General features: G+C 51.2%; 1 protein-coding gene across 2 annotated transcripts in view; it reads left to right on the top strand.

Annotated features, from left to right (window-relative positions):
* SPON1 (spondin 1) overlaps positions 1 to 13,842 on the top strand; it is a 2,596,838-nt gene that overhangs the window by 765,253 nt on the left and 1,817,743 nt on the right. For both annotated transcript variants that reach the window (XM_075326637.1, XM_075326638.1), the window contains exon 3: positions 13,250 to 13,383. In XM_075326637.1, coding sequence (XP_075182752.1) covers positions 13,250 to 13,383 — 134 coding nt within the window. The remainder of the gene's footprint in view (positions 1 to 13,249; positions 13,384 to 13,842) is intronic.

The following is a 13,842-nucleotide window of genomic DNA, read 5'->3' as shown; positions in this document are numbered from 1 at the left end:
ACCCAGCCCAAGAGGAGGTGACTGGGATAACCGGATTCTGAGGAAAGAATGCCAGTGGATTTTCCGTTTGAAAACCCAATTCCCGAATGGCCTCAATGAAAAATTGAATTACACACCGTTTATATGAGTGGCCCTTTTCACACAGCCTCTTTTAGAGTATTTGCTTGATTTGGCCATTTAAGATAGCCATTTATTATACCCCGTAAATGGGTTTTTTTTTGCTCCTTGCAAATAGCAATGAGCTGAATAGCATCACAGAACATGGGTGATTCATCTTAAGTGTCCTTGTCATCTGATGGAGAATGATTATTCCCTTCTCCCCTATGGATGTCTGACATTGAACTTTGGTCCATGTGTATTACACAGTATATGTGAGATAACTGGACTATCAGTATGGAGAAGTATAAATAAAAATAAAAATAAAAAGACATACCAGCAGGCATATATTAGTATGATTGCTTAAATTGTTTAGCACACTGTTGCCCTATTATACTAGAATTAACGATATCTAGAAAGCATAATATGGGGTTAAATTGATATCCGGTTTGGTTACTTGGATATCTATGTGTGTGTTTTGTACCCTTATTTGGTTTACTATGAGATCTATGGACTATCGGATGTCCCTTGGGATGTTTACTCAGTTGGCATGGTTTTCGCCAAATAACATGGTATGATCGGCCGCTACGCTGCGCTCCCTGATACTATCGACGCATGCGCGGTGACACGTGTGACAGCATCCTGCACCATGCCTCCTATGTCTGTTCGCACATGCGCATAGACGCGGGGGTAGGCCGCGCGCCGCGGCTTGATCTGCGCATGCGCGATGACGCGATAATTCTGTGGGATGGGCTATTATGCTCAGTTGTCACGGCGTCCGGACACTGTAAGTGTCCTGGCACTTCCGTGTATGCGCGGTGCGGTGCGCGATGCAGGCACACATGGGATTTGTTATATACGCGGTATAGGCACACATGGGATTTGTTGTGGTCTGGTAGCCATGGTACCGCTTCCGGACCGGCGCAATGCATATTTGACCCGCTCTACCGGTGAAGTATTTACTGTGACATGCGCAGTAGACTCCAATGGGACTGAAGCCTGCTGGCTTTACAGTAATTCTAGTACTCTATTTTCAGATGACATGGTCTATTTAAACTGCCTCCTTTATGGTGGCAGCTGCTACCATACAAGACACATCATCATAGAATGGTTCCCTTGTCTCCCTGGGCCTCCTGATGAACCGGACTAGGGGCGGAGAAACGCGTCGAGGCTGTGCAGATGCACTTTAATAAGGGAAATTATCATCTTTTTTCTTTTGAATATGATATTCAGTCATTGTAATTGAAACTGTATGCTGGCATTGTTCCAGGGTACTGTAACTGCCATATGCAGATTGGCACTTGTTTAATGGGCTTAGACCAGTATATAAACTTTATATTTTTGTCCTTGGGACAATGTAGAACTGGTGGAGGAAGGTTGAACTAGATGGACCTAGGTCTTTTTTCAACCTAAGTAACTATGTAACTATGTAACTATGTAACTATGATACAGGCTTATTGACCTCTGTATTATTTATGCATTTTTTTTCCTCCCTGGGGCGCCCAGATACTTTAAGGCGGTATACCTCCGTTGTTAGGAAGGAATGAGTTATAGATCGATAATAGGGTGAGTGTAACCCCATTGTGGGACCCGATACCCTCCCTTTTTATCTTTTACATTCCACCTTTAGAATTCATTTTGTATCCTCTAATAAGGAATGGCATCCCTGTTGTGTATCTATACCACCCTGTGATATTTGTTGCACAGGTGAATCACTTGGGAAAATAATTGTAATAAATATTTAATAAAAAAGTAATTTTAAAGGGATTGTTGTTTGTTTAACGAGATATATACCCAGTGCCAATGTGGTAACCTGGTGGTTTCTTTCCCCTGTACCTGTCACGCTCTCCGGGTCCCCTGCTCTGCTCCCCGGCTCACCTGCCACGCTCCCCGGCTTCCCTGCTTCTCTCCCCGGTCTCCAGCCTCCATTGCCTGCGGTCCCCAGGCGGTCCGGTCCCCGCTCCCGGCGCCCGTCGGCTACTCAGCCCCAGCCCGGCTCTCCTGTTTCCTGCTCACTGCTCCCTGCCCTGGCTTCTGGCACCCGGGCCTCGCGCATGCGCATTAGGGCGCGCGCGCAGTCATTGACCCTCTCTTAAAGGGCCAGCGTCCACTGACAGGAAATTGAACACACAGGTACAGGGTATAAAGGGGTTTAGTGTCCAAGTGGGCGGGGCCTGTTCTTCGTGTTTCCTAAGCTAGGAGTCAGGTCTCCTTGTGTCTCTGTGTATACTTACCTATCTCTCTTCTAGAGCCGCTCCTGCCTCGCCATCCGGTCCTGCCGATTCCCGAACCCCGAACGCTGACTATCTGCCATCCCGTCAGTCCGTTCCATCTCTGATCCCTGTGGTGACCCGTCCTCTCGCTCCATCGGTTTCGGACTCTGCCTGACAACATCTCGGCCTCCGAACCTGAGCTCCGTCACCCGGACTACCATCAGTGACTCCGTGGTCCCAGGGACTTCTCCATTCCACTCTTGTGCATGGACTGTCCTGCTACCCGTAGTGCCCCGGCTACCGGACCCCTTGCCTTCATCAAGGAGTTCGGCCCAGTGGATCCACCTCCTGGGTCTGCCCGTCCACCTGGCCCTAACAGTAAGAACAGGCCATGGATCCCGCCCAAGCACTAGCGGCCTTGCAGGAGGAACTCACACGCCAGCGTGAGACCCAGACCCGCATGCTGAACTTCATGTCTTCTGTGGACGCCCGCCTGAACACGCTGCAAGCGTCGGTCACATCTTCGGCATCTCGAGCTTCCACTGTACAATCCACGGCCACAGCTCCCGTGGCAGCCTCCTCGGATGCTTCCAGACTTCGTTTGGCCTCACCACCCCGGTACGCCGGAGATCCCAAGACCTGCAGGGGATTCATAAACCAATGCTCCCTCCATTTCAAGCAGCTGCCGCACTTGTTTGCCTCCGACCAAGCCAAGGTCGCGTTCATGATGTCCCATCTAGAGGGTGAGGCGCTGGCCTGGATGAACCCCTTGTGGGAGAAGGAGGATCCGGTGACCACCAACATCCAGGAGTTCCTGCAGGCATTTCGTGGCACCTTTGACGAGCCCGGACGCGCCTCCGCATCTGCCTCATCTCTCCTCCGGCTACGTCAGGGGACTCTGACGGTGGGTCAATATGCCATCCGTTTTCGCACCTTGGCTTCGGAACTCGGGTGGAACAATGAGGCTCTAACCGCCGCCTTCTGGGAAGGCCTCTCGGGTCGAATTAAAGATGAGCTGGCTGGTCGTGACGTACCGTCCACCCTGGATGCCCTGATTGCCCTAGCGACTCGAGTGGATCTTCGTTTTCAGGAACGATCCAAAGAGGTGTCCCGTGAGAGACGTCCGATACGGCATTCCTCTCCTCCGCAGAAGCCCGCCGTACTTCAGTCAATGTCATCTGGTGTCTCCGTCCACGAGCCCATGCAGATCAACCGTTTGCGGCAGTCTGAACAACGCCGAGCAGAACGGCTCGCCAAGGGCCTCTGCTTCTACTGCGGAGAGGGCACACACCTTCTACGCTCCTGTCCAGAGAGGCCGGGAAACTCCAAAGCCTAGGGTTGGTAGGAGAGGCCACCCTAGGTGCTGGGATTCTCTCAGACCCGGTTACGTGGACTGTTCAAGTGACAACGGGAGAGACGCGGGTCACGGCCGAGGCATACCTCGATTCCGGGGCAGCAGGCAATTTCATCCAGCAGGCCACGGTGGACAAGTACCAGGTGCCTGTTACTCCACTCGACAAACCCCTAGTGATTGCCTCTGTGGATGGGAGACCCCTCTCTGACACCATCTCGTGGATCACCAAGCCGGTGGAACTGCGTATCGGTGCCCTGCACACCGAGAACATCGCTCTCTATGTCCTTCCACATATGTCCCATCAAATCCTGCTGGGACTCCCCTGGTTACGGACACACGAACCCTCAGTCAGCTGGGGTACTGGTGAAATCACCCGATGGGGCTCCTCTTGCCACGAGAACTGTCTGAAGACTATTCAACCCATCCGACGACCTCCGGTTCCAGAGTCCCTACCGGGACTGCCCTCGGCCTATTGGTCCTTCGCGGACGTCTTTGATAAAAAGGAGTCAGAGGTACTGCCACCACATCGTCCTTACGATTGTGCCATCGACCTGCTCCCGGGAACTACACCACCTCGAGGACGGATATATCCGCTGTCTCCTGCCGAAACAAGGGCCATGTCTACCTACATCACAGAGAACCTGGCAAGGGGATTCATTCGGAGATCCTCCTCTCCTGCTGGAGCAGGCTTCTTCTTCGTTAAGAAGAAAGAGGGCGACCTACGCCCATGCATTGACTACCGGGGATTGAACCAAATCACCGTGAAAAATAAGTACCCCCCTGCCGCTCATCCCCGAATTGTTTGATCGGCTTAGAGGAGCTCGTGTGTTTACCAAGTTGGATCTTCGGGGTGCCTACAACCTGGTCCGCATCCGCTCTGGGGACGAATGGAAGACCGCGTTCAATACTCGCGATGGGCACTATGAATACTGTGTGATGCCCTTCGGCCTGTGTAACACACCAGCAGTCTTTCAGGAATTGGTGAACGACGTGTTCCGGGACCTTCTCTACATCTGTGTGGTGGTGTATCTTGATGACATCCTGGTCTTTTCTCCGGACCTCCAGACCCACAGAGAGAACGTGCAGCTGGTACTACAATGACTGAGGGACAATCGTCTGTACGCCAAGTACGAGAAGTGTGTCTTCGAGCAGTCTTCTCTTCCCTTCCTGGGTTACGTAATCTCCGATACCGGACTGCAGATGGATCCGGAGAAGGTCTCTTCCATTCTCAACTGGCCCCCTCCTTCTGGACTGAAGGCAATCCAACGCTTTCTGGGATTCGCAAGCTATTACCGTCAGTTCATCCCTCACTTCTCGGCTCTGACTGCTCCTTTCTCCGTCTTGACCAAGAAGGGGGCTAATCCAAAGGACTGGTCACCTGTGGCCGACGCCGCGTTTGGCTCTCTGAAGCGGGCATTTGCCTCCTCCCCTGTGCTCCACCGTCCGGAGTTAAACCGACAGTTCACCTTGGAGGTGGATGCCTCCTCCTCGGGAGCCGGAGCAGTGCTCATGCAGAAGTCCTCCTCCGGGAAGATGGTGACTTGCGGTTTCTTCTCCAAGAGCTTCTCAGCGCCTGAACGCAACTACACCATCGGTGACCGAGAGCTATTGGCAGTCAAACTGGCTCTGGAGGAATGGCGCTACCTTCTAGAGGGAGCAATGTACCCCGTGATCATTTACACGGACCACAAGAACCTGAAATACCTGCGGTCCGCTCAGCGACTGAACCCACGGCAAGCCAGGTGGTCCTTGTTCTTTGCCAGGTTCGATTTCCAGCTCCATTTCCGACCTGCGGACAAGAATGTACGCGCAGATGCCTTGTCCAGGTCATTCCTGCCCATGGAACAGGAGGAGGAGACATCCCAGCCCATCATCTGCCCTAGTAAAATCATTCCGGTGGCCCCTGTCACCCTGGCCCAGATACCGCCCGGGAAGACCTATGTCTCTGAGACTGACAGGCAAAAAGTGTTGCACTGGGGCCATGCCTCGAAAACAGCCGGCCATGCTGGTCAGAAGAGAACATGGAGTACGATCGTACGTCATTACTGGTGGCCATCCCTTCGCACGGACGTCGCTTCTTTTGTCTCAGCCTGCTCCTCTTATGCCAGGAACAAGACGCCCAAACATCTGCCATATGGCCGTCTTCTGCCTCTGCCTATACCCTCAGTTCCGTGGCAACACATTGCGATGGACTTTATTACGGACTTGCCACTGTCCTCCGGACACACAGTCATATGGGTCATGGTGGATCGGTTCTCCAAAATGGCTCATTTCGTCCCTATGGCTGGACTGCCCTCTGCCCAGGAACTCGCTGACGCCTATATACAACACATCTTCCGCTTGCATGGCTTTCCATCACACATTGTGTCCGACAGAGGAACTCAGTTCACCTCCCGCTTCTGGAGGGCCCTCTGCAAACATCTGGGAGTGACTCTGGACTTTTCTTCAGCCTACCATCCTCAGTCGAATGGCCAAGTGGAACGAGTCAATCAGATCTTGACCTCCTTCTTACGTCACTACGTCAACGCCCATCATGACGACTGGTCCACGCTTCTTCCTTGGGCTGAATTCTCCCATAACCACCACGTCAGTGAGTCCTCCTCCAGCTCTCCCTTCCATGTCGTTTACGGACTTCAGCCTTCCGTCCCATTACCTGTATCCTCTTCCTCGGATGTCCCTGCTGCTGATGCTGTAGCCCGTGACTTTGCAACAATTTGGGACTCTGTCAAGGCGTCCCTTGGACGTGCTTCCCTGCGGATGAAGAGACACACAGACAAGAGGCGTCTGGATCCTCCGTGTTTCTCTCCAGGAGATCTCGTCTGGCTTGCTTCCAAGTACGTCTGATTGAAGCTACCATCCTACAAGCTGGGTCCTCGCTACATCGGGCCGTTTAAAGTCCTCAGCAAGATCAATGAGGTCTCCTACAAACTGCAGCTCCCGGCCACGATGAGGATACCCAACTCCTTCCACGTCTCCCTGCTCAAGCCGGTTGTCCTTGGTCCCTTCTCCGCTGCTGCCAGTTCGGCTCCTCCTCCTATTGCCGATGATGACATCTATGCGGTAAGGGATATCGTGGCCATGAAAACCGTACGGGGCCAACAGTTCTTCCTGGTAGACTGGGCAGGTTATGGTCCTGAGGATAGGTCCTGGGAGCCCCGGAAGAATGTGGGTACTCCCCTGATCCGTGCATTCCTGTCCCGGTTGTGGGGAGGAGGCGTGGGGGGGGGTACTGTCACGCTCTCCGGGTCCCCTGCTCTGCTCCCCGGCTCACCTGCCACGCTCCCCGGCTTCCCTGCTTCTCTCCCCGGTCTCCAGCCTCCATTGCCTGCGGTCCCCAGGCGGTCCGGTCCCCGCTCCCGGCGCCCGTCGGCTACTCAGCCCCAGCCCGGCTCTCCTGCTTCCTGCTCACCGCTCCCTGCTCTGGCTTCTGGCACCCGGGCCTCGCGCATGCGCATTAGGGCGCGCGCGCGGTCATTGACCCTCTCTTAAAGGGCCAGCGTCCACTGACAGGAAATTGAACACACAGGTACAGGGTATAAAGGGGTTTAGTGTCCAAGTGGGCGGGGCCTGTTCTTCGTGTTTCCTAAGCTAGGAGTCAGGTCTCCTTGTGTCTCTGTGTATACTTACCTATCTCTCTTCGAGAGCTGCTCCTGCCTCGCCATCTGGTCCTGCCGATTCCCGAACCCCGAACGCTGACTATCTGCCATCCCGTCAGTCCGTTCCATCTCTGATCCCTATGGTGACCCGTCCTCTCGCTCCATCGGTTCCGGACTCTGCCTGACAACATCTCGGCCTCCGAACCTGAGCTCCGTCACCCGGACTACCATCAGTGACTCCGTGGTCCCAGGGACTTCTCCATTCCACTCTTGTGCACGGACTGTCCTGCTACCCGTAGTGCCCCGGCTACCGGACCCCTTGCCTTCATCAAGGAGTTCGGCCCAGTGGATCCACCTCCTGGGTCTGCCCGTCCACCTGGCCCTAACAGCACCTCTCATTGGTTGGTAGAACCCCGTGGCTTGGAGCGTCTGGGGTCCCCTCCTGTTTGTTGTCAGTACCTGGTCCGTACTGGGCAGTGTGAACCTGGTAGGGTAGGTGGTCTGTCCCGGTCCCTGGTTCTCTCGGTACTGCTGGTGCCCTCGGATTCTTGGTTCAGTGAGGTCCTGGATGGTCCCCTCACTGTGCAGGTATTTTTCAGGTAGCCTGAAGCGTTCGCCTGACCTAGGGTCCTGTGCCCCTTCAGTGCTCTGGTTCCAGGGGTTCCTGGTCATATCCTCCCTGGCAACCACTCTCCTTCACCAGTTAGGTCACTGCTACTTGACCCGGTCTGAAGACACGTCCGTCTCCTCCAACTGTCACTACAGACTCTCCCTGTCTCACTGTTGTCCCCTCCCACCTGGTCATTGTCTAGTGGCCTGGATCAGCTCCAACCCTGGGTGGCCATCCATTTGGTCCCAAACTAGTCAGTCAACAATGATTGAGAGAGGGAAACTGGGGATGTGTATGTGTTTTAATGTTACCGACACTGGTCTTCCAGGTCCCTGGGGGTAGGCCCTTCTTCTTTGACAGAATGCAGTACCTTGTAGTGCCCTGATGGGTTCAGGGGTGCTACATTCCCCCTTGGTTAAACTCAGCACATCGTCGGGCTGCAAAAGTGACACAAGTTTACATTTTTACTTTTCATTTTTAAAACATAACATTTTTACCGCGCAGGGAAGGCATTTCTTAAGTGTTACTAACTGGAGTACCACCCAAAGGTCCTGGTCCCCAAAACCCCTAGGAGGAATGTCACCGGTTTCCATGGTGACCGAGTCTCGGACGCCTCTGACGCTGACCCTCCCTGCGACCTTTTCCTTTCCTTGTTGGTGGTTTCAATGAGAGTCCTTTTGGCAAGGTTGTACTCTGATAATAGGCACAACTGGTGCAACTAATTACAGTGCGACAGTTCGGGTCATTTCCAGTCCAATGACCAGTGGTCCATGTTTATCAAGCATTATTCAAAACTGGTGAAAAACATTGTTATTAAGATTTAACTGAAGGTAACCTGGCTGGTTCAGCTACCACAATGCAGGTGGATCTGAAAATGGAGCAGGAGTGGAAGATGCAGGGACTGGCAGTATTGCAACCTTTTGCACATCCAAGGCATACCAGCCCTGCTCCCCATGATGTCGGGTGTATGTGACCATGTCACCCGGGTGTAGGTCACGGTCGGGATGACCTTTCTGGAGGTAGTCCATCACATCCTGGTGAAAAAAATACCTCAACTTGTAACCCTGGTTTGGAGATGAAGCTTCACCACCGTTTTGGGTGAAACCGGTCCTTGGTACCCTGGTACCGGACCCTGCAGGTCCCCCAGCTGGCTCGGCGCATGCTCTGCTTTTCTTGAAGGTTGCGGGCCTCTACCTGCTTTCTCCAGGTCTCCCGCTCCTTTTGCTCCCAAGCCAACTGACGGATCATGGCCTGGTATGCTTTGTGAACCTCTTCATCCACTACAGGTGATTGACCGGCTATCGCCACACCCTGTGCCAACTCGAAGATTGGGCCCACCGAGTCCGAACAGTCCACTGTCGGGTTCCCATCAGCGGGTGAGCACTTAGCCTTGTCACCGGCAACTCCGCTAGCTGTTGTCGATTCTTCCAGGGCCGAATCCGGTGACACGGCCTGGTCTGGTCTGGCCGGGGAAGCAGGCGGTGCGGCCTGGTCTGGTCTGGCTGTGGAAGGAGATGGTGCGGCCTGGTCTGGTCTGGCCATGGAAGGAGGCGGTGTGGCCTGGTCTGGTCTGGCCATGGAAGGAAGCGGTGCCGCCACCTGATCAGCGGCCGGGGATGGCACGGGTTCCACTGCCGAGTGAACTGGTGGGGCCAGGGAGGTTTCTGTGCCTACCTCCTCCTATCACTGCTCCTCGTACAAGGCCTGTTCCTCCTGGGCTCGCATGACCACCACCATCCCCTACATTTCTGCACGCCAGTCCTCGGTCTGCTGAAGGAGCTGCGCCCACATGCGTATCCACAGCCACTCCACTTCTCCTTCTAACTAGATAGTAGTCCCGATGCTGGACCAATCCGATCTTCTGTCCCATGGGGCAGATACCTCGCCTCTCTCCGTTTCCAGCTTTTCAGCCATCCAGATCCCAGAACAGCCTGGTTTTCTTGGGTGGTTATCCGGAGCTGCCATTCGGCTAGCGCATCAGGGAGCATTCTGCTGCAAGCTCTTCCGGCCCCCTGCTGCTAGTTTCGATTTTACATGTTGCACACTCCCAGGGGCCGGAGTCTCCTTTTCACGCGCTTTCACCACAGTGATGTTGCTGTTACTTTCTCACACAAAATGGCAACAGTTGCACAAGTCGCAAAAATAGTCCATAAGGCGCACGTTACCCAGTGTTAACCGATCCAGCCCATTTCCTGCTCGTGACGCCAGAAAAGGTGACTCGCCCCAAGGCTATGGGGTACTCGGTCCCGGGCCATATATGTACGGGGATGCTGTGTCACGGGTGTGTAATGGCCCATGCCCGGTTCCGTGACCCTGGGGGTCGCTTGAAAAGGGGTTATATACAGGGGAGATTAGAGAGTTTATGTCATGACGCCACTTGCGGGTTTCAAGTAGGTAGATGGAGCTGCACAGTCTTTTACCACTGGGGCTGATGGTGATGGCAGCCTGGATGTTAGGCCCTCCGCAAGTAGGGCCCAGCCCCAGGGGGTAGATGATGGAATATGGGGTGGAAAGAAGGGAGATCACACGATGGAGATGCATTGAAACTGGTGTTTACTCATAGCGGTGGCAATGCTGGTTCACTGAGGATGGCTGGTTTTGACCTCTGGTCACTTTTGTCCCAGTGCCGATGTGGTAACCTGGTGGCTTCTTTTCCCTGCACCTCTCACTGGTTGGTGGAACCCCATGACTTGAAGCGTCTGAAGGTCCCCTCCTGTTTGTCGTCAGTCTCTGGTCCGTACATCAGGCAGTGGGAACCCTATAGGGTCGGTGGTCTGTCCCGGTCCCTCGTTCTCTCTTTACTGCTGGTGCCACCGTATTCTTGGGTCAGCGAGGTCCTGGATGGTCCCCTCACTGTGCAGGTATTTGTCAGGTAGCCTGAAACGTTCACCTGACCTAGGGTCCTGTGCCTCGTTGGTGCTCTGGTTCCAGGGGTACCTGGTCATACCCTTCCTAGCAACCACCAGCTAGGTCACTGCTACACGACCCTGTCTGAAGACACGTCCGTCTCCTCCAACTATCACTACAGACTCTCCCTGTCTCACTGTTGTCCCCTCCCACCTGGTCATTGTCTAGTGGCCTGGATCGGCTCCAACCCTGGGTGGCCATCCATTGGGTCCCAAACTAGTCAGTCACCAATGATTGGGAGAGGGAAACTGGGGATGTTTATGTGTTTTGATGTTACCGGCACTGGTCTTCCAGGTCCCTGGGGGTAGGCCCTGCATCTTTGACAGGATGCAGTACCTTGTAGTGCCCTGATGGGTTCAGGGGCACTACAAAAACATTACAGTGGATAAAAGTTCAGTATGTAGACAAATGTCTATGCGTTTCAGGCCTGACATATAGCTGGCCCTTAATCATGACAACCTTAACAACTCTGTTGTTAGCCAGCTCAGCCAGCTCAGCTTTTTCAGCATGTCCAACTTGGTACAAGTATGGCTGGTGATTTCTCCCCTGTCTTGGCATCAGGGACTTTTTATCATATCCAATTGCGGCACAGCTTATCACGTGACATTGTCCCTCTTGCTTCTTCTTTTCGCTGGTAACCAATTTTCTTTATCTCAGTTTCTGCATAAATCTGTGAGTTATTGATATTAAAACCTGGTTCAGCAAATGGCAATGTTTGTTCACAGACGTTTCACTTATGCCTTCATAATATTGCTGTAAACATTAAAAACATAAGGTACTTGATGTTTTTTGGTCAAAGAGCGCAGAAGCAATCCAACCACGTCAAGGTGTACCTAAATATACATGGTCCCTATTCAGTAATGTTCTACCTCTCCATGGGGAAAGCCAGGTCTCAACTGATCTTATGCATCTGTACACTCATTTAATACTAAAAATGTGTGGGCCTATTTTTTCTATTTTGTTGTTCACATTAGGAAGTTTGGCCCATCTCCAGGGCTCTGCACCCTTATCCACCCATCTTTCTCACATGAGACTTTAATTGCGAGCTGTGCCTGGTTTTCTTTCACTTCCCCACTTCAGTAAGTGCAAATGACTTTGTGCTTATTCAGTAACATTGTGAATAGCTTCTGCAACCATTTTACTGAATCATAAAGGACTAACAAATGGCTAAAACAAAAACATAATAATACTCCCCTCATTGCTCACCTGTCCCTCTGCAATCCCATCTGCTTCTCCATGGTTATTTTCTCCTTTTCTTGTTGCATACTTTCTCTTCAACCTCTTCATTGTAGGCCAGGTTCTCCAGCTTGACAAGACCTTGGTCACTGTGCTCTGTGATAGTGTGGGACCCATTGTCACATTACGAAGTGTGTCGCTCAAGTAATAGCATACCTCTTAACAGCTATGGCTTAGTTGATCCGGGAGACCTGGCCTGAGTTGAAGGGGTTGAAGAGAATGCACATGACAGAAGAAAAGGAAAGGAAGAGATGCGTAGCAACAGACGGTGGGCTGCAGGGATGATGAGACAGGTGAATGGTTAAGTGAGTATTATTTTTATCTATTTTTTACATTTTACATGTACTATGCTATAAGGTCTAAAAAAGACGCAGAGCTTAAGGAACTTTCAACTCATAAAATCATAGAATGGTAGAGTTGGAAGAGACCTCAAGGGCCATCGGGTCCAACTCTGTGCGAGTGCAGGCTTTCCTAAATCATCCCAGCCATATGGTTATCTAGTTTCCACTTGAAGATTTACATTGATGGAGAGTTCACCACCTCCCGTGTAAGCCTGTTTCACTCCCTGACTGCCCTCACTGTCAAAGTTTTTACTGATGTCTAATCTGAATCTCCTCCCTTTTAGTTTCATCCCATTGCTTCTTGTACTTCCATGTGCTAAGGAATATAGGGTGGTTCCCTCTGCTCTGTGACTACCTTTCAGATATTTTTAGACCACTATTAGGTCTCCTATCAGCCTTCTATTTTGCAAACTAAACATTCCTAGTTCTTTTAGCCAGTGTTCATCTGACACGGTTTGCAGACCTTCTACCAGCATTCTACCAAATCTATGTAAAATTTGGCAAATTTGAATCTTAGCAAATTCAGTCATCTCTTGTTAATGCTTTAATGGTTTTGAATGCATCAGTCTAAAAACAAGAAACAAAACATATTTCATGCAACTTCAAAGTTGGTCAGTCCTGAAAAGGTTAAAGGGATTATCACAGATGTCACTGTCATGCAAATGTAGGTAATTTATTTTGCTATGGGACCTGATGGTTTTATTGTATGACCATGAATATTGACTATACTTCAAAAAGAAGCCATTGATCAACAGTGTGATCCTACGTAGACGACTGTTTTATAGTTTACAGCCAGCAGTCTTAAATTCAAGTCAGTCAGCAGATTCTGTTTGAGAGCTGACTATGCCCATCAGTCTATTATTAGTAAATAATTAATCCTGAATTTTAATTTACAGATAATAGATGATGAAGACACTCAGTTCATGAGTAACTGCCCTGTAGCAGTAACAGAAAGCACTCCAAGGCGAAGGACACGGATACAAGTTTTCTGGACTGCACCCCCTAGTGGTACAGGATGTATAATACTCAAGTGAGTAGAGAGACATAAAATACATGTGTATATGTAATGCTTCCATTTTATATACTTACTGCTCCAACAATACAGGACAATATGTTATGAAAATGTGAAATATTCTTCGTTTCTTACAATCTCAAAAGTCATTGCTTAAAAATGTTTGTCTAGACCAGAGAAAATCTGTTGATGTGACATGATGCATGATTTGTAATAGAAGTGAGCACTGATACGAACAACAAGCATGTATTTGTGTAATTTACATATGATCAGGACAGATATGCTGAAATTCTGTCCAGTTTACTTCTCAGCTTCCTGTAACTTTTGACTGTAAAATTACCAATCCATTTGCAGCTTGGCAGACATACATCTTTCACTTGGACAGAAGGTAAGGAGGTATTCTGCCTTCATCACATGACCATATAAATTGGACCAGTGAAATGCTAGAAAATCTTGTAGTGCACTCAGACCAATGTT

This window comes from Anomaloglossus baeobatrachus, chromosome 10, assembly GCF_048569485.1.
Source record: "Anomaloglossus baeobatrachus isolate aAnoBae1 chromosome 10, aAnoBae1.hap1, whole genome shotgun sequence".
In the NCBI taxonomy this organism is placed as follows: domain Eukaryota; kingdom Metazoa; phylum Chordata; class Amphibia; order Anura; family Aromobatidae; genus Anomaloglossus; species Anomaloglossus baeobatrachus.
The sequence above is the reverse complement of the archived record's forward strand: the minus strand, read 5'-3'. Positions and strand labels throughout refer to the sequence as shown.